Source organism: Carcharhinus amblyrhynchos, chromosome 22, assembly GCF_965287045.1.
Source record: "Carcharhinus amblyrhynchos chromosome 22, sCarAmb.v2.hapA, whole genome shotgun sequence".
In the NCBI taxonomy this organism is placed as follows: Eukaryota; Metazoa; Chordata; class Chondrichthyes; order Carcharhiniformes; family Carcharhinidae; genus Carcharhinus; species Carcharhinus amblyrhynchos.
Genome location: NC_137345.1, coordinates 34393115 through 34417644, shown reverse-complemented (window position 1 = coordinate 34417644; position 24530 = coordinate 34393115). Strand labels below are relative to the sequence as shown.

At 43.4% G+C, this 24530-nt stretch overlaps 1 protein-coding gene across 1 annotated transcript in view; it reads right to left on the bottom strand.

Annotated features, from left to right (window-relative positions):
• The window catches only part of LOC145356777 (lysine-specific demethylase 5B-like), a 340420-nt gene that overhangs the window by 141890 nt on the left and 174000 nt on the right, over positions 1-24530 (bottom strand). The window contains exon 16 of the mRNA XM_080209644.1: positions 7331-7455. Coding sequence (XP_080065770.1) covers positions 7331-7455 — 125 coding nt within the window. The remainder of the gene's footprint in view (positions 1-7330; positions 7456-24530) is intronic.

Below are 24530 nucleotides of genomic sequence, written 5' to 3'. Positions count from 1 at the left end.
TGCACTCTGATCAACTGCTCCATAAAAGACTCCCAGATGCCAAATGTGGATTTACCCTCAAACAGCCTCTCCCAAACAACAGCCCTAAAATCATGCCTAATCTGGTTAGCCTTCCCCCAGTTTAACACCTTAACCCTAGGCCAACACTCATCCTTTTCCATCAGTATCCAAAAGCTTACGGAATTAAGGGCGGCACGGTAGCAGTGGTTAGCACTGCTGCTTCACAGCTCGAGAGACCTGGGTTCGGTTCCCAGCTTGGGTCACTGTCTGTGTGGAGTTTGCACATTCTCCTCATGTTTGCATGGGTTTCCTCCGGGTGCTCTGGTTTCCTCCCATAGTCCAAAGATGTGCGGGTTAGGTTGATTGGCCATGTATAGGTTAGCAGGATTAGTGGGCAAATATGTAGGGATATGGAGGTGGCCTGGATGGGATTGTGGTCGGTGCAGACTCGATAGGCCGAATGGCCTCTTTCTGTACGGTACTGTGCTGTAGGGTTTCTATGATTTCTATTTGTGGTCACTGTCCGCCATATGCTCCCCCACTGCAACTTTGATGAGCTGGTCGGACTCATTCCCTAATAATAGGTCCAGTATAGCCCTGACTCGGACTATCCACATAGCCTCCCCGGACACATGTAACAAATTTCTCACTATCCGGACCCTTAGCCCTAAGGGATTTCCAGTCAATATGAGGAAAATTAGAACAAAGAACAACACAGCACGGGAAACAGGCCCTTTGGCCCAATGAGCCCACGCCGCCATCTTAACAATGTGTTTTTCCTCCTCCACCCTTGACCCATGTCTATGCTTATGGTATCCCCATTGGAAACCAGATTAAGGGGAGAATAATTTAGGGACAAATTTGTTACACCAATCAGCCTAAGAGCACATCTTTGGGGTGTGGGAGGAAACCGGAGCACCCGGAGGAAACCCACACAACCACAGGGAGAATGCGCAAACTCCCACAGACACTGGCCCAAATCCATGTATACATGTATGCAATCTGCATTGCAAACAGTGATAGTCACTGAGCTGTTGTGGTGCCCATGTGCTGGTCCAGTTTTAAGCATACACAAACGACGCAATGTACTAGGCTACTCTTGAACTTTCAAGAGCAGCCCACGCACGACGCACTGTGTGCATGCCCCTCAAGGTGGACCGACGCAGCTGCAGAGTAAAAGAGAAAAAGTCTCCCAATACAACAACGCTATTATTTGTACACCTGTCCAGAATGTGTTTACATATCTGTTCCTCAACTTCCCATGGGCTGTTGGGAGGCCTGTAGTACACCCCTCATAGTGACTGTCCTCTTCCTGTTTCTGAGTTCTGCCCACAGTGATTCTTCCAAGGTGCCCTCCCTCTGTACAGCTGTATATGTCCCCTTAGCAGCACTGCCTGTTTCAACGTGATTCATTCTCCATTGTAAAGTCCAGAGTACATAGACCCAATTTACTCAGCCTCTCATTATAATTCTCTCATCCTAGGAACCAAGCTGGTGAATCTTTGCTGTGCCGCCTGCAAAGCATGTATAACCTTAAATATGGAGACCAAGACTGCACACAGTACCACAAACGCAATCTCACTAAAACTCTGTTTAATTGTAGCAAGACTTCTTTATAGCTGCACTCCAATTTCCTAGTAGTAAATACCATTTGCCTTCCAAATAGCTCCATGTCCCTGCATGCTAACTTTTTCATTCCTTCTTCGAGCAGTCAAATTTCCCTGAGCCTCGATGTTTACAAGTTTCACACTTATTAAAAATATTTTGCTCTTCTATTCTTACGACCAACCTCCACACATTATATGTCATCTGTAATTGTGTTGCCACCCATTTGACCTGTCTTTATCTCTGTGCAGTCTCTTTGCTCATCTTCCCACCTAACTTTGTATAATTAGCAAACCTGTCTGTCTCTTTATTCAGGTCATGAATATATTGTAAATAGCTGAAGTCCCAGCTTTGAACTTTGCAACAGTCATTGGTCACAGCCTGCCAACTTGTAAGTGCCCCATTTATGACTACTCTTTGCCTTCTGTTGTTAAATAATGCTCTATCCATGCTCATAAATTAACCTTTTGTATGGCACTTTACTGAAGGAATTTTGGAAATCCAGATACATACTACATCTGCTGATTCCCCTTTGTCTACCCTATGAGTTACACTCTCAAAGATCTAATAATAAATTTGTCAAGCATGATTGAACTTTTGTAAAGCAAGGTAGACTTATTCTAATCATACTATACTTTTCGAAGTTCATTGTTAAAGTTTTCTCAGTAATAAATTCTAACATATTCCCTCAAACTAACTGGCCTGTAAGTTCACTGTTTCCTCTCTCCCTCCTTTCTTGAAAAACAGTTAGATTTCCAAACTTCCACTCTAATGGGGCTATTCCTGAATCTAAGGCATTTTGGGAAATCATAAATAGCATATCAATGATCTCTGTAGCTATCTCGTTTAGAAACCTAAGTTATAGCCACAAGTCCTGGGAGTTTGCTAGATTTAATCCTTCAAGTTTCTTGCTATACTTTTTATCTACTGATATTAATTACCTTAACTTCCACACACTTTATAGTCCCCAGGTTATCCTCTATTTCTGGTATGCAATTCTTGTCTTCTACTGTGAAGACAGACAGAATATTTGTTCAGTGCCTTTGACATTTCCGGATTCCCCATGATAATTTCTCTTGCCTCTGCTTCAAAGAGATCAAATTTATTTTAGCTCCACTCTTTTTAATATACTTATATGAGGCTCCTCCAACTGGGTTTTATATTTCTGGCCAGTCTAGTCTCATTTTTTTCCCCCTTAACCCTGCAGATTTTTGCCAGTTCTTTGAACATTGTAAACTTCTTTTAATCTAAAACCATCTGAGTGCTGAGATTTTGTTTTTCAATGGAGTGTACCTTTGAATTTTTAAAATATTTCTCACTTTTTATTTACAGTGGTATCTTTTTGTCTATTTAACCAATTAAGCAATTTTCCCTTCATAGTTATGTTTGTAAGTTTAAGGTTCTTGTTTGTTCCTTTCAAACTCAGCATGGAATTAAATAGTTTTTTTTAAAGTTTATTTATTAGTCACAAGTAGGCTTACATGAACACTGCAATGAAGTTACTGCAAAAATCCCTTATTCACCTTACTTCACCTGTTCAGGTTCACTGAGGGAGAATTTAGCATGGCCAGTGCACCGAACCAGCACTGTGGGAGGAATCCGGAGCACCCTGAGGAAACCCATGCAGACACAGGAGAACGTGCAGACTCTGCACAGGCAGTGACCCAAGCCAGGAATTGAACCCGGGTCTCTGGTGCGTGAGGCAGCAGTGCTAGTCACTGTATCATTATTTTCCTAGAGCATCTTTTGTCAGAATGGTGATCAGGTTGGAGTGAGTGGCGGTTGCTGGGTTGGGCCTAAAGGTGTTCAGTTCACTGGCTGATCACCGAGTTAGATCAGCTGTTAAAGGATCTAACATTTATTTGGGTAAACCTGCAGCAAGTCTGGACATCTGGCCCAAGTCACTGCCCTGAGACTTATACAGCGGGCCCTGGGCAGCAGAGTGTGAGCAATAGGTAAAGATGTTGTTAACACATATATTTGTAGAGCGTGGAGAAATAGCTTAAAGTTAAATAGATTGGATATAGTTAGGCATATTGATAACCCACTTTATGGAAACAACTGTGAGTTTAGTCACAAACATAGGACATAAGGTTCGATGCTGCTAACACAGCAATACTTAGGGATAATAAAAAGACTGCCTGTAATGTAGAGATAACATCAGAGATGTGATGTGCAGTGAAGCATACACCACATCCTGCAGGAATGTAAGAGGCCCACGTTATAAAAAGCAAATGGTCTGCAAGATGTGTTGTTTATACAACTAAGCATAAAAGGGGGAAGGGGTCACTGAGATATTCGGGACAGCAGTGATTAAGTTGGCAAAGGATTGATTACTGCCAATCTGAACTGGACATGTAACAGTATTGGATAAGATGGATGAGTTTGCTAATGCACTCTTGTGATAACAGGAGACATTGTTAGATGGGGAGTAGAGGTGATAGGAACTTAGGGCACCTTGAGCCAATAGGAGAATGTCAACACATAGATGGGACAGGGACCACCAATTAGGAGAGAACATCACATTGCAAAGCCATCACAAAGCTTGTAAAAAAGGTATAAAATGTGCTGCAAATCTATGTGAGGTGTGCCTATTTCGCTAGACACCCGGTCTTGCAAGAACGTCAAATAAAATCTTGCTCCTTCAGAACTTGACTTGACTAAATTGTTTAACTGTGAGCTGTGTTTCTCACAAGAGGATGAGCTCATTCGAAGTTCAAACTTGCCAGGCAATTTTTATACTTGTGTGTGCATCAGGACTTCCTTAGGGTCATTATACACATCGCCCAACTATGCATGGGGATCCGGGCCGAAGCCTGGATTTTATCTGCATGCCTCTGGACGAAAATTGATCCCTTGACCTTCAATTTCAAAGGTGAAACATTCTGTAGTACGGTGCCATGGTCAGTTTGCTCATCCACCCTGCATTATTTCTCCTCAGCCAACTTCTATATGTTGGACAAAGTCAGGGGCTGAGGTTCCTCCGTCACTACGTGCTGCTTCACGATACCTGGCAAGCTTGCTGTCATATTCTCCTGTCTCTGTCCATCGAACACCTCAAGTTCTGCCTAACTTAAGGAGTGTGACCGTCTCCTGAAACAAAGCATCTAGTTAACTCTCCATCTTCCTAATGCCCCGCAATGCAAGACTCCAGCTCAGCAAGCTAGAGGCTTACTGCAGATATGGCTGTTCGGAATGCAGCGCATTGCAAAGATTCCCCATCTGTTGCACTCATGGCACGCCAATGTTTGTTGCAATGTCTGTCGGACCTTAATTATTTAATTAGTCAATTAGTAATTAAAGTAGTAGAAAGTTACATTCAACTAGCTCAGAGGTAAAGGAAGAAGACACACCAACTATTGGAGACTGGAAAAAAGACGGACTGCACCAAATTTCCTTGTGAACCAAATTCCTGACTTCACACTTGGTCTATAATCACACTCGGGCTTAGTTTCCTCTTTGTGTATCCATTTACTCTGTGCAGTTTGCTAAATAGTCTGTTTTTACAGAATGCTGAAGACTCAGTCCCAAGCTACAATTCTAGCTCAGCATCCTGACACAACAATTAAGTCCCACTCAAAGTTGTTGGAATAAAAGGGATAGGAGGACCACGAATATGAAATTGGATGCTGTGGTAATATAATCAGGGCGTAGTTTTAAGGCTGATTAAATTGGATATTCTAAATTAAAGAATTGGGCATATTAAAATCAAAACACAGTCAAACCTCGGGTAGGCCAATTGTACAAACACACAAACATGTCTGGGCCTGACCCATCAATCACACATCAAAGGTCGTTGCACGCTACTGAGACCTAGCAGGAGATCATTGCACCCCATTGATTTGCACCAGCCTATTGTTAGAAGCCCAGATTGAGCCAGACTTTCTGTCAGCGAGAGTTCCTTATCTGACAACAGGTTATATGTAAGCAACAGCACAGAGACGGACAGCTGGGGGCAAACCCTGGTGTCCTGTCAGGCAGACATCAAGAAACTCACTGGGCAAGAAACTCCTGGGGGCTCACTGGCCAGAAGCCAGAGAAGTTTCTGGAAAGGCAAGCAGGCAGGGGGATAAAGGTACACATTTCAGATGCGTCAGGAGCGAAGACTCGATGAGGGAGGCAACTTTGACTATCCGGAAGGCTGACCAGAGAAGGAAGGAAGGAAGAAGCTGCCATTGAGACTCACTTTTGTGACCACAGACCAGAGGGACTCAGAGAATCAATCCTGCAGTTCAACCAAACCATCTTTGCAGTAATATACTTAAATCTGGGGTATCCTCTTGTTTTATGGGAGTAATTTAAGGGTTAATAGTGTTAGTATTAATAAACTTATTGAACCTTTACTTGTGTTTGTCCTTTGTCCAGCTTGCAACCAAGGGCACCGGGGTAAAACCTTGGAGTAAGCAAACTGGTTGAAAGTATCTGAGAATTAACAGGTACAACAATGCATTACAGGAAGTAAACAGCAGTGGTGAACAGTTGGACTGAGCAGATTTATACTGGAGTTCTCCTGGAATCAGTAGTAGAACCCCTATTCTTCCTGATACATTTTAATGACCTAGACCTTCGTGTACATGGCACAATTTCAAAATCTGAGAATAATATGAAACTTTGGAATATTGTGAAACATGAGGAGAACAGTGTAAAGCTTCAAAGGACATTGACAGACTGGTGGAATCAGTGGACAGATGGCAGATGAAGTTCAATGTGGACAAAGTTAAAGTGATTCATTTTAGTATGAAGAATGCAAGAATTACAAAATAAAGGATACAATTCTAAAGAAGATGCAGACTCATGTGGGTGCATATGTGCAAAAATCATTGGAGGTGGCAGGTTGAGAGAATGGCCATAAAGCATCCTTGGTTTAATCACAGGACAGAGAGTACAAAAAGGAAGTTATGTTAAACCTGCAATAGACATCGCTTTGGCCTAAACTGGAGTATTGTGCCCTGTTCCGGACACCACACTTTTAAGAAGCATTAGAGAGGGATCCAGAAAAGATTGATGAGAATGGTTCCAGGGATGAGGAATCTCAGTTACATAGATTGTTTGTAGCTGGGACTGTTCTCCTTGGGAAAGAGAAGGTTGAGGGAACAGCTTATATCGAGCTCTTCAAAATTTTAAAATAATGAGCGATTTGAACAGATATATAGGAAGAAACTGCTCCAACTGAAGTATGGAGCACTAGAGGACACAGGTCTAAGATGATTGACAAAAAAAAAGCATGAGGAAAAAATGTTTTCGTGCAACCAGTGTTGTTGGCAAGGTCAACTGATGCTTTCAAAAGAGAATTAGGTCATAATATGCAAAGGAAAAACTTGCAGAGCTATGGGAAAAGGCGGAGATTAATTGAGGGGCAGCACAGACTAAGCTGATTGGCCTCCTTCTGTACTGTATTCTATGATTCTACACATATCCCTTCCTATTAGTTTTTACAGGGGCAGAGAGTATTTTCTCACCCCTTGCTTTCCCAATTCTTTCAGTTTAACTGAAAAGTGCTCTCAGGCACCCCACCAGTATTTATATTTCAGGCAGTTGAGTGGCCTTGGACAACATTTCGTCAAGTATTTTCTCTATTTTTGGTTGGAAATAACTTAATTTCCATTTGCTGCTTCAGAAGAATTGTTGAGTTAGCAATATCTGCATTTACTATCTTGTCAGTCAAAGGTACAAGGCATCACATTTACCATATGCCATGGATTCTATATAGAATTTCTATACTTACTCTTCTTCTCATCATCTTTAGCTTCCAGGGCATCAGTAACTTTGGAAGACCATTCATCATATATTGCTACATGCAATTTTAACGCATTCAGAATTGGATAGAGGTCATCCAAGGCATAGCGATACCTGGATGGGAAGAAATAGGTTAAACTCAGTAAAGAATAAGAAGGGGAGTCATCATAAACACAATTTTTATAGATTAAAAAAATTCATCAACTTCCCTTCCAGTTTCTACCCCTCCATTACCTTCACGTGGTCCATCTCAGGCACTTCCCTTCCCTTCCTTGAGATTTCTTTCTCCATTTCCGGCAATAGACTATCTACCAAAATCCGTTACAATCCTACTGACTCCCACAGCTATCTGGACTACAGCTTTTCGTGCCCTACACCCTATATGAACTACTCCATCCTTTTCTCTCAGCTCCTTCGTCCCAATCACATTTGTTCCGATGATGACACTTTTTAAAGTGGTGCTTCTAATATGAGCTCCTTCTTCCTCAACCATGGTTTCCCACTACAGTTGTCGACAGGACCCTCAACAGCGAACCTCACCCCCTCCCAGAACAAGGATAGAGTGCCCCTTGCTCTCGCATTTCACCCCACCAGCCAGCGCTTGCAAAGTATAATCCTCCACCATTTTTGCCAACCCCAACATGATGCCATGACCAAACACATCTTCCCTTCACTCCCTCTGTCAGCATTCTGCAGAGACCACTCCCTCTGGGATCAACCTAGTCCACTCCTCCTTTATACCCAACATCTCTCCCATCACCCATGGCACCTTCCCAAGCTATCGCAGAAGGTGTAACACCTGCCCCTTTACCTCTTCCATGCTTACCATCTAAAGTCCACAACACTCATTCCGAGTTAAGCAGCATTTCACTTGCACCTCTTTCAATTTGGTCTATTGCATTCGCTGCTCCCAGTGTGGTCTCCTCTATATGAGAGAGGCCAAACGTAGACTCAGTGATTGCTTTGCTGAGCACCACCAGTCTGTGTGTAATCAGGACCCTGATCTTCTGTTGCTTGCCATTTTAACACACGATCCTGCTGCCATGCCCACATGTCTGTCCTTGGCCTGCTGCAATGTTCCAGTAAAGCTCGACGCAAACTGGAAAAACAGCACCTCATCTTCCGGCTAGGCACAATACAGCCTTACGGTCTCAACGTCAAATTCAACAATTTCAGATAATTAGCTCAACCCCACCTCGACCCCTTTGATTTCATTTCATTTTTAACTGTTCTCCACCTTTTACTTCTTTATTGTCTTTCCTTAGTTTTCTTCCCCCTTCTTCCCTCCTATTTTATCCCCTCCTTTCCTTACATTCTCTCCCCCTTTGTTTCCCCCTTTTCTCAATTTTATCTCTCTCCCACCCATTCCCCCCCACCTCCTCCCAATATCTTCATCTGTCACAGCTTACTCCCTGATTTCAGCTTCTCTGCTGTTCTGTCATTCACACCTTTTATTCTCTCTATGGACCGCCATTAACAGCCTTTCCCCCTGTTTTTGTGGCTGTGACTCATCTTTCCATTCCCTTACTCTGCATTATATATATTTCCCACTTCCTATGCCTTTTAGTTTTGACAAAGGGTCACCTGGATTCAAAATGACAGCTCTTTTGTCTCCTTACTACAGATGTCTTCTGGTTTTAGTTTGCTGGTGAAACTTGTTAGTCAAACCATCTGAAATCTGTGATAGTTGGCTTATTATGTTAGAATATTACAAGTTACAATGTTGTTGTATTAACTACAACAATCTGCTTATACTTATTGTTAAATATTAAATGTATCAAATATTACACTGAAAGGGTAACACAGCTAAAGTCAATAAAAATAACTTTCCACATGACCTTGTCACCATTTCAAAAACATGTAAATTGTACTTCTTTCTATCATCATTTGCATTTGCATGAGTAAGACTGAAGACAAAACATATCAAGCTCAAGCACCAATCAGGAGCATCGTGAGAATGGAACTACTTTCCTCTGCAGCAAGTATAGGGCTCATCAAGTCTATTCAATAATTTTTTGGTTTTCGAAAACAACTAAGCCTGCAGCAAGGACTTGATGGATTCTGGAGATATTATGCAGGTGGGAGATGGGTAAACAAATTGTGTAGCGAATACATTGTTTTAACGTTTATTTATTAGAATCACAAGTAGGCTTACATTAACACTGCAATGAAAATCTCCTGGTTGCCACATTCTGGTGCCTGTTCAGGTGCACTGAAGGAGAATTTAGCATGGCCAATGCACCTAACTAGCACGTTTTTCGGACTGTGGGAGGAAACTGGAGTATCCGGAGGAAACCCACGCAGACACAGGGAGAACTCCACACAGACAATGACCTAAGCTGGGAATTGAACACTGGTCCCTGGTGCTGTGATGCAGCAGTGCCAACCACTGTGCCACCATGCTGCCCAGCATGATGCCACATCTCAAGTGCATACATGCTTCTCAAAAAACCAAGTAGACAGCAGGCACAATGGATTCAGAAGGGGAAGTCCTGCTGACCAATCAATTTCTTTGGATGGCAAGAGCTCAAGTGGATGACAGATGACCCGACTGACACATTGTTACAGTTTTTTTGGAAGTCAAGATGCAAAGTTCCACATGGAAGATTTCAGCTAACTTCAAAATTGCAAGGAATTCAAGGTAAGCCTTCAAAATGGATAAGGCACTGGCTGAAAGATAGAAAAACTGAGAAAATTCAAAAGGACTCTGTTGAGATGGGAGTGACACAAAAGTTGGTGCTGGAACCAGTGTATAATTTGCATAAATGAACTGAATTCTTAAATTTGGAGATAATACCACGTAGGAGGCTGTGAAGTCAGAAGCGGCCGCTCAGAAATTACCAAATGAGTTGGACAAAATTTGCCAATGAGAATAATGGCTTATGTTATACAATGAAGCCCAGTACAAATTACAGCATTTTGGAAGGAAAAATAGGAAATACTTATTCTCTGTACACAGTGCTGAAACAGCCTTGAAGAAACAGCAAAAAGTCCTGGTAAGCATGGTCCTAAAACTCCAATTAATGGAGCAGCAATCAAGGAGGTCAACAGGATATTCAAAATACAGTCAGAAGAGTAGAATAAAACAAAGAAACAAAGAAAATTACAGCACAGTAACAGGCCCTTCGGCCCTCCAAGCTTGACCAACCATGCTGCCCGAATGAACTAAAACCCCCTACCCTTCCAGGGACCACATCCCTCTATGCCAATCCTATTCATATATTTATCCAGAAGCCCCTTATATCTACTTCCACTAACTACCTTAGCAGCAAGTTTCAGGCACCCACCACTCTGTGTAAAAGAACTTGCCCTGTACATTTCCTTTAAACCTTGCCCCTTGCACCTTAAACCTACAGCCACTAGTAACTCTTCCACCCTGGGAAAAAGTTCCTGACTGGGTATCCACTCTATCCATGCCTCTCAACTTCCATTGTTCCAGTGAGAACAAACCAAGTTTCTCCAACTTCTTCTCATAGCTAATGCCCTCCATACCAGGCAACATTTTGGTAAATCGTTTCTGTACTCTCCAAAGCCTCCATATCCTTCTGGTAGTGTGACAACCAGAACTGAACACTATATTCCAAGTGCGGCCTAACTAAGGTTCCATAAAACTGCAACACGACTTGCCAATTTTTAAACTCAATGCCCTGGCCGTGAAGGCAAGCATGCCTTCTCAATTACCTTCTCCACCTGCACTGCCATTTTCAGTGATCTGTGTACCTGTACACCCTATGCCTATAATACTCTTAAGGGTTCTGCCATTTACCCTATTTTTCTTATCTGTATTAGACTTTCTGAAATGCATTACCTAACATTTGTCCAGATTAAACTCCATTTGCCATCTCTCTGCCCAAGTCTCCAACTGGTCTATTTCATGCTGTGTCCTCTGATGGTCCTCATCACTGTCCACAAATCCACCAACCTTTGTGTTGTCCGCAAACTTACTAATCAAACCTGTTACATTTTCCTCCAAATCATTTATGCATACTACAAACAACAAAAATCCCAGTACCGATCCCTGAGGAACGCCACTTGTCATAGTTCTCCATTCAGAAACACATCCTTCCACTGCTACCCTCTGTCTTCTATGATCAATCCACTTCTGTATCCAGCTTGCTAGCTCATCTCTGATCCCATGCAACTTCACCTTCTGCACCAGTCTGCCATGAGGGGCCTTGTCAAAGGCCTTACTGACATCCATGTAGACAACATCCACTGCCCGACCCTCAAGCATCTTCGTCACTTCCTCAAAAAACTCAATCAAGTTCATGAGACATGACCTCCCCTTCACAAAACCATGTTGCCTCTCACTAATACGTCCACTTATTTCCAAGTGGGAGTAAATCCTGTCTCGAAGAATCCTCTCCAATAATTTCCCTACCATTGATGTACAGCTCACCGGCCTGTAATTACCTGGATTATTCTTGCTACCCTTCTTAAACAAAGGAACAACATTGGCTATTCTCCAATCCTCTGGGACCTCCTCTGTAACCAATGAGGATACAAAGATTTCTCTCAAGGCCTCAGCAATTTCCTCCCTTGCCTCTCTCAGTATTTTGAGGTATATTCCATTAGGCCCTGGGTACTTGTCTATCTTAATGTTTCTCAAGAACCCCAATACCTCCTCCTTCTTGATCTCAACATGACTCAAACTATCTATACATCCTTTCTCAGATTCATCATTCACCAAGTCCTTCTCTTTGGTGAATACTGACATGAAGTACTCATTTAATACCTCGCTCATTTCCTTTGGCTCCACACATAGATTCCGTCCCCTGTCCTTGAGTGGGCCAACTGTCTCCCTGGCTACCTTCTTGCTCTTTATGTGTGTATAAAAAGCCTTGGATTTTCCTTAATCCTGCTGACCAATGATTTTTTTGTGACACCTTTTAGCCCTCCTTACTCCTTGCTTACGTTTCTTTTTACTTTCCTTGTACTCCACACTTGCTTTGTGTTCCCAACTTCCTAGGCTTGATAAATGCTGCTTTTTTCCCTCTTTGACTCGGCTCACAATATCCCTCATTACCCAAGGTTCACAAAACCTGTCATACTAATCCTTCGCCCTTACAGAATGTGCCGGCCCTGAATCCCTATCAACTTGTACTTGAAAGCCTTCCACATGCCAGATGTTGATTTGCCCTCACACATCTGCCCCCAATCTACATTATTCAGTTCCTGCCTAATATTGTTGAAGTTAGCCTTCCCCAGTTTAGCACCTTAACTTGAAGACTACACTTACCTTTATCCATCAGCACCTTAAAGCTTACTGAATTGTGGTCACTGTTCCCCTACTGAAACGTTGACCACCTAGCCGGGCTCATTCCCCAGTACCAGGTCCAGTATAGCCTCTTCCCTGGTTGGACTTTCTACATACTGTTTCAAGAAGCCCTCCTAGATGCTCCTTACTCTGTCCAATCCACGTCCCTAGCATGAAATGAGTCCCAGTCAATATAGGGAAATTAACAATCACCCACCACAAAAACCTTGTTACTTTTGCACCTTGCCAAAATTTGCCTACATATTTGTTCCTCCATCTCCCGCTGGTTGTTGGGCAGCCTATAGTAAACCCCCAACATTGTGACTACATCCTTCCGATTCCTGAGCTCTACCCATATTGCCTTGCTGTATGAGCCCACTGAGTTATCTTCCCACATTACAGCTGTGATATTCTCCTTAACCAATAGTGCAGCTCCCCCACCCCCCTCTATCCTACCTGTAACATCTGTATCCTGGAACGTTAAGGTACCAATCCTGTCCTTCCCTTAACTAAGTCTCTGTAACAACAACATCACAGTTCCAAGAACTAATCCAAACTCTTAAATTCATCAGCCTTACCTGTTAGATTCCTCACATTGAAACAACTGCACTTCAGTCCACCAGACCCTGCTTGCTCTTTCCCTGAATCTTACTGGCCCTGCTCTCTGGTTTCCCCTTCAGTTAATTCAGCTTTGCTTTGGTTCCTACCCCCCTGCCAAACTAGTTTAAATCCTCCCACGTGACATTAGCAAACCTCCCGGCCACAATATTCCTGCCTTTCCAGTTTAAATGCAACCTATCCTTCTTCTACAGGTCCCAATTGTCCTGGAAGAGACCTCAATGGTCCAGATATCTGAAACTCTCTCTCTTACACCAACTGTTTAGCCACATGTTGAACTGCACTATCTTCCTACTCCTAGTCTCACTGGCATATGGCACAGGGAGTAATCCTGAGATTACAACCTAGAAGTCCTACTTTTTAACTTTCTACCTCACGCCCTAAACTGTTGCTGCAGGACCTCATCACGCTTTCTACCTATATCACCAGTACCAATACGTGCCACAAACTAGAATGCAAGATGTATTCAAATTTTCCCCAGACTGCAACTTGGGGCAGGTTTTTCCAGCCCTGACATGGGCAGGCATCATCTCAGACAGGATGGGAAAATTTGAAGAGCTGTTGGGGCTAGAAAATCTTGTCCTCAAATATACTGAGGCTCTTTGGTACAATACCAAAGAGCTTAAGTTGAACAAAAATTAAGGTGAATCAGGAATAAACTCTCCACTATCTAGGGTCACCCCCAGAATAAAGGGTTGCTGCAGGAGTTTGTCAGGATGATTACTGCCTTGCCCCAATCATCTTCAATTGTTTCAATAACTTCCTCCATTGAAAGGTTAAAAGTGGGGGTATTTGCCGTATTCTGTTCTATTCACAATTCTTCTCAATACTGAAGCAATCCTTCACCACATGCAGCAAGATTTGGTCAGCATTCATCGGTTCAAAATAGTAAAAGGTAATTTTAGCATGGATTGAGAAGGCAGATTGCACAAATTCAGAAAGGAGGTTGAGGACACATGCCTCACCCTCATAAATTTAGCACAGCCCGAAGTCTCTCAACTAGATCCCTAAGTTCACACACAAGGCAACTATTCAATCATGATAGTCAAACATATTGCAAGACACCCTGGAAAGCGTCTCTCCCTTTGAAAGGTCGTTCACAATTGGAGGTAGTAGAAGCTAACTGTAGGGGAAAGGTGTACTTACATTTTCTACGCCCCATGGAGGAGACTGTGGTAGTCTTCAAATGCCATTGCTGATGCCACAGTGACTACTACAGCTGAGGTGATTGAAAATAAAGACATCTCCATACCTAATTCTGTCTAATTGTACTTCTCCTTCACCTCTCAAATTTTTGTCTGAAAAGGTGCAGACAGCATTAAGCATGCACCTTTTTTTCCCACTCCTTTCACTATAATCCAAACCACGTCCCTTTTTATTTCAAATGCTCAAAAACTGAAAGATCCCAAGGCAGTGAAGGAAGAGCAAAAAGAAATCAAAGATGAAGGGTGTCATAGAGAACCAATGTCATTAGGGCACAGCAGGAGCTATCTATTCTGCCCATCAAGTCCATACTGGTTTTCTGTGGATCAATGCCATTTGCCGGTTCTATACCAATAACCCAGAAAGGTTATTTCCTAGAAGTGCCACCTATTTCCATATGAAATCATTGATCACCCTCCCATTCTACCACTCTCTGGGTAAAATAGTTCCTGCTCGCAACCCGCCGTCTCTCTTACCGAAAGCCTAAAATCTGAGTCCCATATAAACCATAAGCTCATGGGTAAAGCTTTCTATTGTCTTCCTTAGCTAAACCTGTTATCACCTTGTACATCTCTGCCAAATCTCCAATCAACCTCCTCTGCTTCAAGGGGAACAACTCCAGCTTCTCTTGCTGCAAAAACCGTGATCGCTGGAACAAATCTGTTCCTATCTTGCCTAAAGCATCTAAATACTGGAATGCTAAGCTGCCAGACCTGCCCTCCTTTCATCCCAGTCTCCATAACGGCCACAACATCACAGTTCCATGTAGTAATCCAAACTTTAACTTCATCCACTTTACCTGTCTTAGTCCATGCATTAAATCAAAAACAACTCAGACCATATGTCCTGTCATGTTTTGTTGACTCTCCTTGTGTTTTGTGATTTGGAGGAAAATGCAAGTGCTCAGATTAGTAAATTTGCAGATCTTACAAAAATTGGAGTAGCGGATACGGAGGAGGATTGTCAGAGGATACAGCAGGATATAAATCAGCTGGATCTGGTCCGAAAGATGACAGATCCCAGAAAAATATGAGGTGATGTGATTTGGAAGGTCTATTGCACAAGGAAAGTATATAGTAAATTGTCAAGAAGGGATCTAGACGTGCAAATCCACAGTTCCCCGAAGGTGGCAAACTCAGATTCACAAGGTCATCAAGGCGGCATATGGCATGCTGGCCTTCATCAGTCGAGACACTGAGTAAAGGAATTGGAATATCATGTTGCAGCTGTATAAGACTTTGGTTAGGCCACATTTGGAGTACTGTACAATTCTGGTTGCCACACTACAGGAAAGATTTGATGCATTGGAAAGGGTGCAGAAAGGAATTACCTGGATGTTGCCTGATTGGACGATATGGACTATGAAGAAAGGTTTGATTTGATTTATCACGTTATTAGCATACAGTGAAAAGTATTGTTTCTTGCACCTAGATAGATAAAGCATATCATTCATAGAGAAGGAAACGAGGGAGTGCAGAACGTAGTGTTAGTTATTGAAAAGGTGTAGAGAAATATCAACTTAATGCAAGGTAGGTCCATTCAAATGTTTGATGGCAGCAGGGAAGAGGCTGTTCATGAGCCTTTTGCCTGACAGAAAGTGGAAGGGAGAATGTCCGGGGTGTGTGGGGTCCTTAAGTATGCTGGCTGCTTTCAGCAGTGGGAAGTGTAGACAGAATCAATGGATGGGAGGCTGGTTTGCCTGACAGACAGGGCTACATTCATGACCTTTTGTAGTTTCTTGTGGTCTTGGGCAGAGCAGGAGCCATACCAAGCTGTGATACAACCAGAAAGAATGGTTTCTTTGATGCACTTATAAAGGTTGCTGAGAGTCATAGCTGACATGCCAAATTTCCTTAGTCGTCTAAGGAAGTAGAGGCATTGGTGGGCTTTCTTAACTATAATGTTGACATCAGTACACCAGTACAAGTTGTTGATGATCTAAAAACCTGAAGCTCTCGACCCTTTCTACTTCGTCCCTATTGATGTAGACAGGGCATGCTCTCCTCTATGCTTCTGAAAGTCGATGACAATCTCCTCCGTTTTGTTAACGTTGAAGGAGAGATTATTGTCAATGCACCAGTTCACCTGATTCTCTATCTCATTCCTGTACTCTGTCTCGTTATTGTTTGACTTCTGACCCTCTAGGGTGACATGATCAGCAAACTTGAAAATCGAATTGGAGGGGAATTTGACCAGTCGTAGGTGTGTAAGCATATAGTGGGCAGCTGAGAATACAGCCTGTGGAGCACTGGTGTTGAAGATGATCATGGAGGAGTTGCTGACTATCCTTACTGATTGTGGTCTAAGGGTTAGAAAGTTCAGGATCCAATCGCAGAGGCCTAGGCCACGCAGTCTGGAGATACGTTTTGTAGAAATAATAGTGTTGAAAGCTGAATTATAATCAATAAATAGGAGCCTGATACAGGTGTCTTTGTAATCTCGATGTCTCACACAGATGGTGGTGAATACCTGGAATATGCTGCCAGAGGAGGTGGTGGAAGCAGATTCTATAACAACGTTCAAGAGATATCTGGTTAAAAACTTGAATAAGCAGGGAATTGAGGGATATGGACTACGTAGATGTAAGATGGATATAGGGCGGCAAAGACTTGGTGTGCCAAAGGGCCTGTTCCTGTGCTGTAACAAAATGAATCGTTGCATTTTTCCCTGTAATAAGTTCCATTTGCACTTGTCTTTCCATTCTACTGATCAATCTATGACTCTTCAGTATATCAGTATCATCCTTACAGATTGTCACATCTTCCAAATTTATCCTTGAGGCCATACTTAGTCAAATACTGCCTTGATGTCAAGGGGAGTCACTATCCTAGGTTCAGCTCTTTTCTCCATGTCTGGACAAAGAATGTAACAAGGACAGGAGCTAACTTGTTTTGGCAGACCCCAGAGTCACTGAGCATGTTATGGCTCAGCAAGTGTTATTTGATAGCACTGTTGACACCTTTTCTTTCACTTTTTTGATGACTCAGAGTAGACTAATGGGATGGTAATTGGTAGGGATGGATTTGTCCTTTTTGTGGACAGAACATACCTGGGTCTTCTAGCAGAGTGTAATAAATCTTGAGAGGCAGAAGTCCCTTTACCAAATATATCAAGGGACATGGGGATAGTGAGAGAAAATGACATTGAGGTAGAAAATGAGCCATGATCTAGATGAACGGTGAAAAATGCAGAAGGGACTGAATGGCCTACTTCTGCTCCAATGTTCCTATACTACTGCTGGAATGTTGTTAAGGCCCATTGCTTTTGCAACATCCAGTGCCTTCAGCTGTTTCTTCATGTGGAATGAATAAAATTGGCTGAAGACTGGCAACCAAGATGATGGGGACCTCAGAAGGAGGTAAACATATATCACCATATCAGCATTTCTGGCTGAAGATGGCTGCAAATGCTTCAGACTTGTCTCTTGCACTGATGTACTTGGCACCTCCATCACTGCAGCAATTCAGAGCTTTGATCTGATCAATTTGCTGTGGGATCACTTAACTCTGTCTACTGCATACTGCTTTCCCTGTTTTGCATATAAGTAGCCCTGTATTGCAGTTTCACAAGGTTGTAACCTCATGTGAGAGTATGCATGGTGCTGATCCTGGTTATAGACCTGTGGTAAATCCATCCCATTTAGTAAAGTGGTCGTGCCACAGAACACAATGGAAGGAATTCTTGCACCTCGACGAAGGACGAGCCGTTGATGTCGTCTATATGGATTTCAGTAAGGCATTTAACAAAGTCCCTCATGGTAGGTTGGTACAGAAGATTAAAGCTCATGGGATATGTGGTCAGGTATCTAGATGGGTAGAGAACTGGCTTGCAAAGAGGAGTCAGAGAGTAGTAGTGGAGGGGTCCTTTTCTAGCTGGAGGTCTGTCACTAGTGGTGTGCCGCAGGGCTCAGTACTGGGACCTCTTCTCTTTGTAGTGTATATAAACGATTTGGAAGAGGGAGTAGGTGGTGTGATCAGCAAATTTGCTGATGACACCAAGATGGCTGGATTGGCGGGCAGTGAGGAGCAGTGTCTGGCAATACAGCAGGATATTGATAGGCTGGTTGATTGGGCAGATACATGGCAAATGGAGTTTAATCCGGATAAATGTGAGGTGATGCATTTTGGCTGGAATAATGTAGGGGGAAGTTATATGATAAAGGGTAAGCCCGTAAGGAGTACAGAATCGCAGCGTGACCTGGGGGTGCAAGTGCACGAGTCTTTGAAGGTGGTAGTGCAAGTGGAGAGTGTGGTGAAGAAAGCCTATGGTATGTTAGTCTTTATAGGAAGGGGATAGAATATAAGAGCTGGAGTCTAATGTTGCAGTTGTACAGAATGTTGGTTAGGCCACATTTAGAGTACTGCATCCAGTTCTGGTCGCCTTACTACTGGAAGGACGTGGAGACTCTGGAGAGAGTGCAGAGGAGGTTTACCAGGATGTTGCCTGGTATGGAAGGACTGGGGTATGAGGAAAGATTGAAGAAATTGGGGCTCTTTTCCCTTGAAAGACACCGACTGAGGGGGGATCCAATAGAGGTATATAAGATTATGAAGGGTATAGATAGAACACTTCAGTGATCACGGGCATTCAGCCTCTGACGTTTGGGTAAGCATTCTCCAAGGCGGCCTTCACGACACACGACAGCGCAGAGTCGCTGAGCAGAGACTGATAGCCAAGTTCCGCACACATGAGGACGGTCTCAACAGGGATCTTGGGTTCATGTCGCACTATCTGTAACCCCCGTGACTTGCCTGGGTTTGCAAAACCTCACTTACTGTACTGTCTGGAGACAATACACATCTCTTTAACCTGTGATCAGTGCTCCTTCCACTCACATTGTTAGCCACTTCAGGTCTTGAACAGCAGGTTAGGTGTAAGGATTCACATTCTAATCAGTAATCTCTAAACTGTCTGTGCTTTATATGCTCTGTCTGAGGCCAGAACTCTCCATTCACCTGACGAAGGGACTAACCCCGAAAGCTTGTGAGTCTATTATCAAATAAATCGGTTGGACTAAAACCTGGTGTTGTCAGACTTTTTACCATAGATAAATAGAGGTAAGCTATTTCCTATGATAGAGACACGTAGGACAAGGGGCCATGGACTTAAAGTGAGGGGGGAGAGGTACAGCACAGATATTAGAGGGAGGTTTTTCACACAAAGGGTAGTGGGGGTATGGAATGCTCTGCCAAGTAAGGTGGTGGAGGCAAACACGCTACAGTCCTTTAAGAGTAACTTAGACAGTTACTCACATGACTAGGTTGGAGATGGGTGGATATAGGAGATTGTTTTAAATAAGGGTCATTAGCATTGGGGCGTCCCTGGTAAGGTAAATGGATATGGTACAATAATAGTGGGTTTTTTTTCCCCTTTTCATTCACAGGTTTTAAGTCGGTCTGCCTTGTGTCCAGCGAGGGGCATACATGCGATGGGTCGTACTGGGGCTGCTCTTGGTTGTTCGAGATTGGCCTAGTGCTTCATGTCGTTCGTGTGCCTAAACTGGACCAGATACTGGGCAAGACGACAGCTCAGTGACTATCGCTGATTGCTGTGCAGACACATGGATTTGGGCCGGTGTCTGTGGGAGTTTGCGCATTCTCCCCGTGCTTGCGTGGGTTTTCTCTGGGTGCTCCGGTTTCCTCCCACACCCCAAAGATGTGCTGTTAGGCTGACTGGCAGGAATAAATTGTCCCTAAATCAGTTTCCCTCAATCTGGATGGCCATAAAACATTAGACAAGGGTCGTGGGTGGAGAGGGGGGCTGGTGGTGTTGAGATGGTGGCGCGGGCTCGTTGGGCCGAAGGGCCTGTTTCCCGGGCTGTTTTTGTTCTTTGTTCTTTGAATAGCAACACAAAGGTGGGATTTTGTCTCCTACCAAGACTGTCAAGGCCAAATGCAAAGGCGGGTAGATAGGTGAGGACATGGTTTTTCCTCATTATTTCCAAAAACACCTGCTGCAGTCTTAGTCTGGCAGCTATGTTCTTGAGTCTCAGCTAGCTTGGTCACTTAGCCATAGAATCACAGAGGTTCACCCAGAACCTGGAAATAGGTTCTTGGCCCAACTTGTTCATGCCGCACTTTTTCTTTTTAAACCCTTAAGCTAATCACAATTGCCCGCATTTGGCTCATATCCCTCTATACCCATCTTACCTACGTAACTATCTAAAAGCTTTTCAAAAGACAAAATTGTATCTACCTCTACTATCATCTCTGGCAGCTTGTTCCAGACACTCATCACCCTGTGTAAAAAAAAGCCTCTTCAATCCTTTTGTAACTCTCCCCTTTCTTAAACCTATGCACTCTAGTTTTAGATTCCCCTACCTTTGGGAAAAGATACTGACTATCTAGCTGTTCAATGCCCCTCATTATTTTGTAGACCTCTATAAGATCACCCCTCAGCCTCCAACATTCCAGAGTCCCTGTCTATCCAGCCTCTCCTTATAACTCAAACCATCCAGTCCCAGTAGCATCCTAGCAAATCTTATCTGCACTCTTTCTAGTTTAATAATATCCTTTCTATAATAAGGGGACCAAAACTGTACACAGTATTCCAAGTGTGGCCGTACCAACGTCTTGTACAACTTTAACAAGATGTCCCAACTCCTGTATTCAATCTGACCAATTAAACCAAGCATGCCAAATGCCTTCTTCCTCACTTTGTCCACCTGTGACGCCACTTTCAAGGAGCTATGAACTTGTAACCCTAGATCTCTTTGCTCTGTAACTCTCCCCAGTGCTCTACATTAACTGGGTAAGTCCTGCCCTGGTTCAATCTACCAAAATGCATCACCTCACATTTATCTAAATTAAACTTCATCTGCCATTCGTTAGCCCACTGGCCCATTTGATCAAGATCTTGTTGCAATCTGAGATACCCTTTTTCACTGTCCACTATGCCACTAATCTTGGTGTCATCCACAAACTTACTAACCACGCCTGCTAAATTCTCATCTAAATCATTAATATCAATGACAAATAACAGTCGACCCAGCACCAATCTCTGAGGCACACCGTTGGTCACAGGTCTCCAGTTTGAAAAACAACCCTCTACAACCACTGTCTTCTGTCATCAAGCCAACTTTGTATCCATTTAGCTACCTCACCCTGGATCCTATGAGATTTAACTTTATGCAACAACCTACCATGTGATACCTTGTGAAAGGCCTTGCTAAAGTGCATGCAGACAACATCAACTGCACTGCCCTCACCTATCTTCTTGGTTACTCCTTCAAAAAACCCAATCAAATGTGTGAGACATGATTTTCCACTCTCAAAGCCATGCTGACTGTCCCTAATCAGTCCTTGCTTCTCTAAATGCCTATAGATCCTGTGTTTCAAAATGCCTTCCAACAACTTACCCACCATGAATGTGAGGCTCACCAGTTTGTAGTTCCCAGGCTTTTCCTTGCAGCCCTTTTTAAACAAAGGCACAACATTTGTCTCCCTCCAACCTTCAGGCACCTCACCTGTGACTACTGATGATACAAATATCTTAGCTAGGGGACCCAAATTTCCTCCCTAGCCTCCCACAGTGTCCTGGGATACACTTCATCTGGTCTCAGGGATTTATCTACCTTGCTGTGCTTTAAGACCTCCAGCACCTCCTTCTCTGTTGTGTACAATCCTCAAGACATCATTATTTATTTCCCCAAGTTCCCAAACAGCCATGCTTTTCTCAACAGTGAATACTGATGAGAAATATTCATTTAGAATCCCACTATCTCTTGTGGATCCGCACATAGATGACCTTGTTGATTCTACTCTCTCCCTAGTTACTCTTTTGGCCTTTATGTATTTGAAGAAGCTCTTTGGATTCTCCTTTGCCTTATCTGCCAAAATAATCTTGTGTCCCCTTTTTGCCGTCCTGATTTCTCGCTAAACTCTACGCCGACACCACCTACACTCTTCAACAGATTCACTTGATCCCAGTTGCCTGTGTCATATGCCTCCTTCTTCTTCTTGATCAGGGTCTCAATAACCCGAGACATCCAGGGTTCCCTACTTCTACCAGCCTTGCCCTTCACTCTAACAGAAATATGCTTACCCTGAACCCTGGTTAACATACTTTTGAATTCCTCCCATTGACCAGGCTTCCCTTTGCTTCCCAAAGACTGCCCCAATAAACTTTTGAAAGTTTCTGCCTGATACCATTAAAATTGGCCTCATCCTAATTTAGAATTTTAACTTTTGGGCCAGATCTATCATTCTCCATAGCTATCTTAAAACGAATAGAATTATGGTCACTGGTCCCAAAGTGATCCATCGCTAACACTTCTGTCACCTGCCCTTCCTTATTTCCCAAGAGAAGGTCAAGTTTTGCCCCCTTTCTTGTCAGGCCAATCACACACTGAATGAGAAATTCCTCCTGAATGTACTCGACAAAATTCTCTCCATCCAACCGTCTAATACAATGGCTGTCCCAGTCAATGTTGGGAAAATTAAAATCCCCTACTATTACCACCCTATTTTTCTTGGAGCTATCTGTAATTTGCTCCTCAATTTCCTGCTGACTATTTGGGGGCCTATAGTACAATCCTATCAAAGTGATTTCCCCCTTCTTATTTCTCAGTTCTACCCATATAAATTCAGTGGCCGAACCCTTGGCTATATCCCCTCTCAATACTGCCGTTACGTTTTCCCTAATCAAAATTGTAACTCCGCCTCCTCTCTTACCTCCTGTTCTATCTTTCCTATAGCATCTGTACTCTGGAACATTGAGCTGTCAGTCCTGTTTCTCCCTTAGCCATGTTTCAGTAATGAGTACCTTTGCAGGAACAACCTGGTTGGTTGTGCTTATGTCAATGTCAGGTGGTCTGTACGGTTTTTGACCATTCCATAGCAGATTGGTACAACTGACTGGCTTGCTCAGCCATTTCAGAGAGGATTTAAGAGTCAACCACAGTGCAGATAGCAGATTTGCATCCCTGGAGATACTGGTGAACCAGATGAGATTTTTCAACAATTGAGGATAGTTTAATTGTCACCATTCCTGGAACTAGCTTTTAATTCCAGATTTATTAATCAACTGAATTTAAATTCTACTAGTTGCTTTGTGGAATCTGAACTTGTGTTCCCAGAGAATTTGTTTGGGCCTCTGGATTACTAGTTCAGTGATGTTATCACTATGCTCCTGCCTCCTCTAACTCAGGTCAAAACCGCACACTGTTTGCAGTCATGATCTGCCTATTTTGCAGACTGCTGATGAACCTTAGGTATGCACACATTTACAAAAATAGCATCCAGCATTTTTCCTGCCCAAAAGAGCAAAGCAGACCCGAGATCAGGAGGAGTGGGAACTGAGTGAGCCCAAAGTATATAAAACAGTGGCAGCAGAGCAGGGTCAAGGTAAGGAATGGGATCAGAGTGGATGCTGGGAATGGAGGGACTGTGAAGTATCAAAGCATAACACAAGAAAGCAGCTACATGATAAGAACATAAGAAATAGGAGCAGGAGTAGGCCAACTAGCCCTTCGAGCCTGCCCCGCCATTCAATAAGATCATGGCTGATCTGTCTTGGCTCAGTTCCACATTCCCGCCCTCTCCCCATAACCCTTAATCCCCTCGCTTATCAAAAACCCATCAACCCGCGTCTTAAAAATATTTAGCGAGGTAGCCTCCACCACTTCAACGGGCAGAGAATTCCAGAGATTCACCACCCTTTGAGTGAAGAAGTTCCTCCTCAACTCCGTTCTAAACCGCCCCCCCTTTATCTTGAGGCTGTGCCCCCTAGTCCTACTATCCTTTCTGAGCGGGAAGAGTCTCTCCACCTCTATCCTATCCATCCCATTCATCATCTTATACGTCTCAATGAGATCTCCCCTCATTCTTCTAAACTCTAACGAGTACAAGCCTAATTTATTCAGCCTCTCCTCATAGCTCAACCCCCTCAACTCCGGCATCAGCCTAGTAAACCTCCTGTGCACTCCCTCCAAGGCCAAAATATCCTTGCGTAAGTACGGCGCCCAAAACTGCACACAGTACTCCAGCTGCGGCCTCACCAATGCCCTATACAGCCGCAGCAAGACCTCCCTACTTTTATATTCAATCCCCCTCGCGATGAAGGCCAGCATCCCATTCGCCTTCCTGACCACCTGCTGCACCTGCAAGCTGGG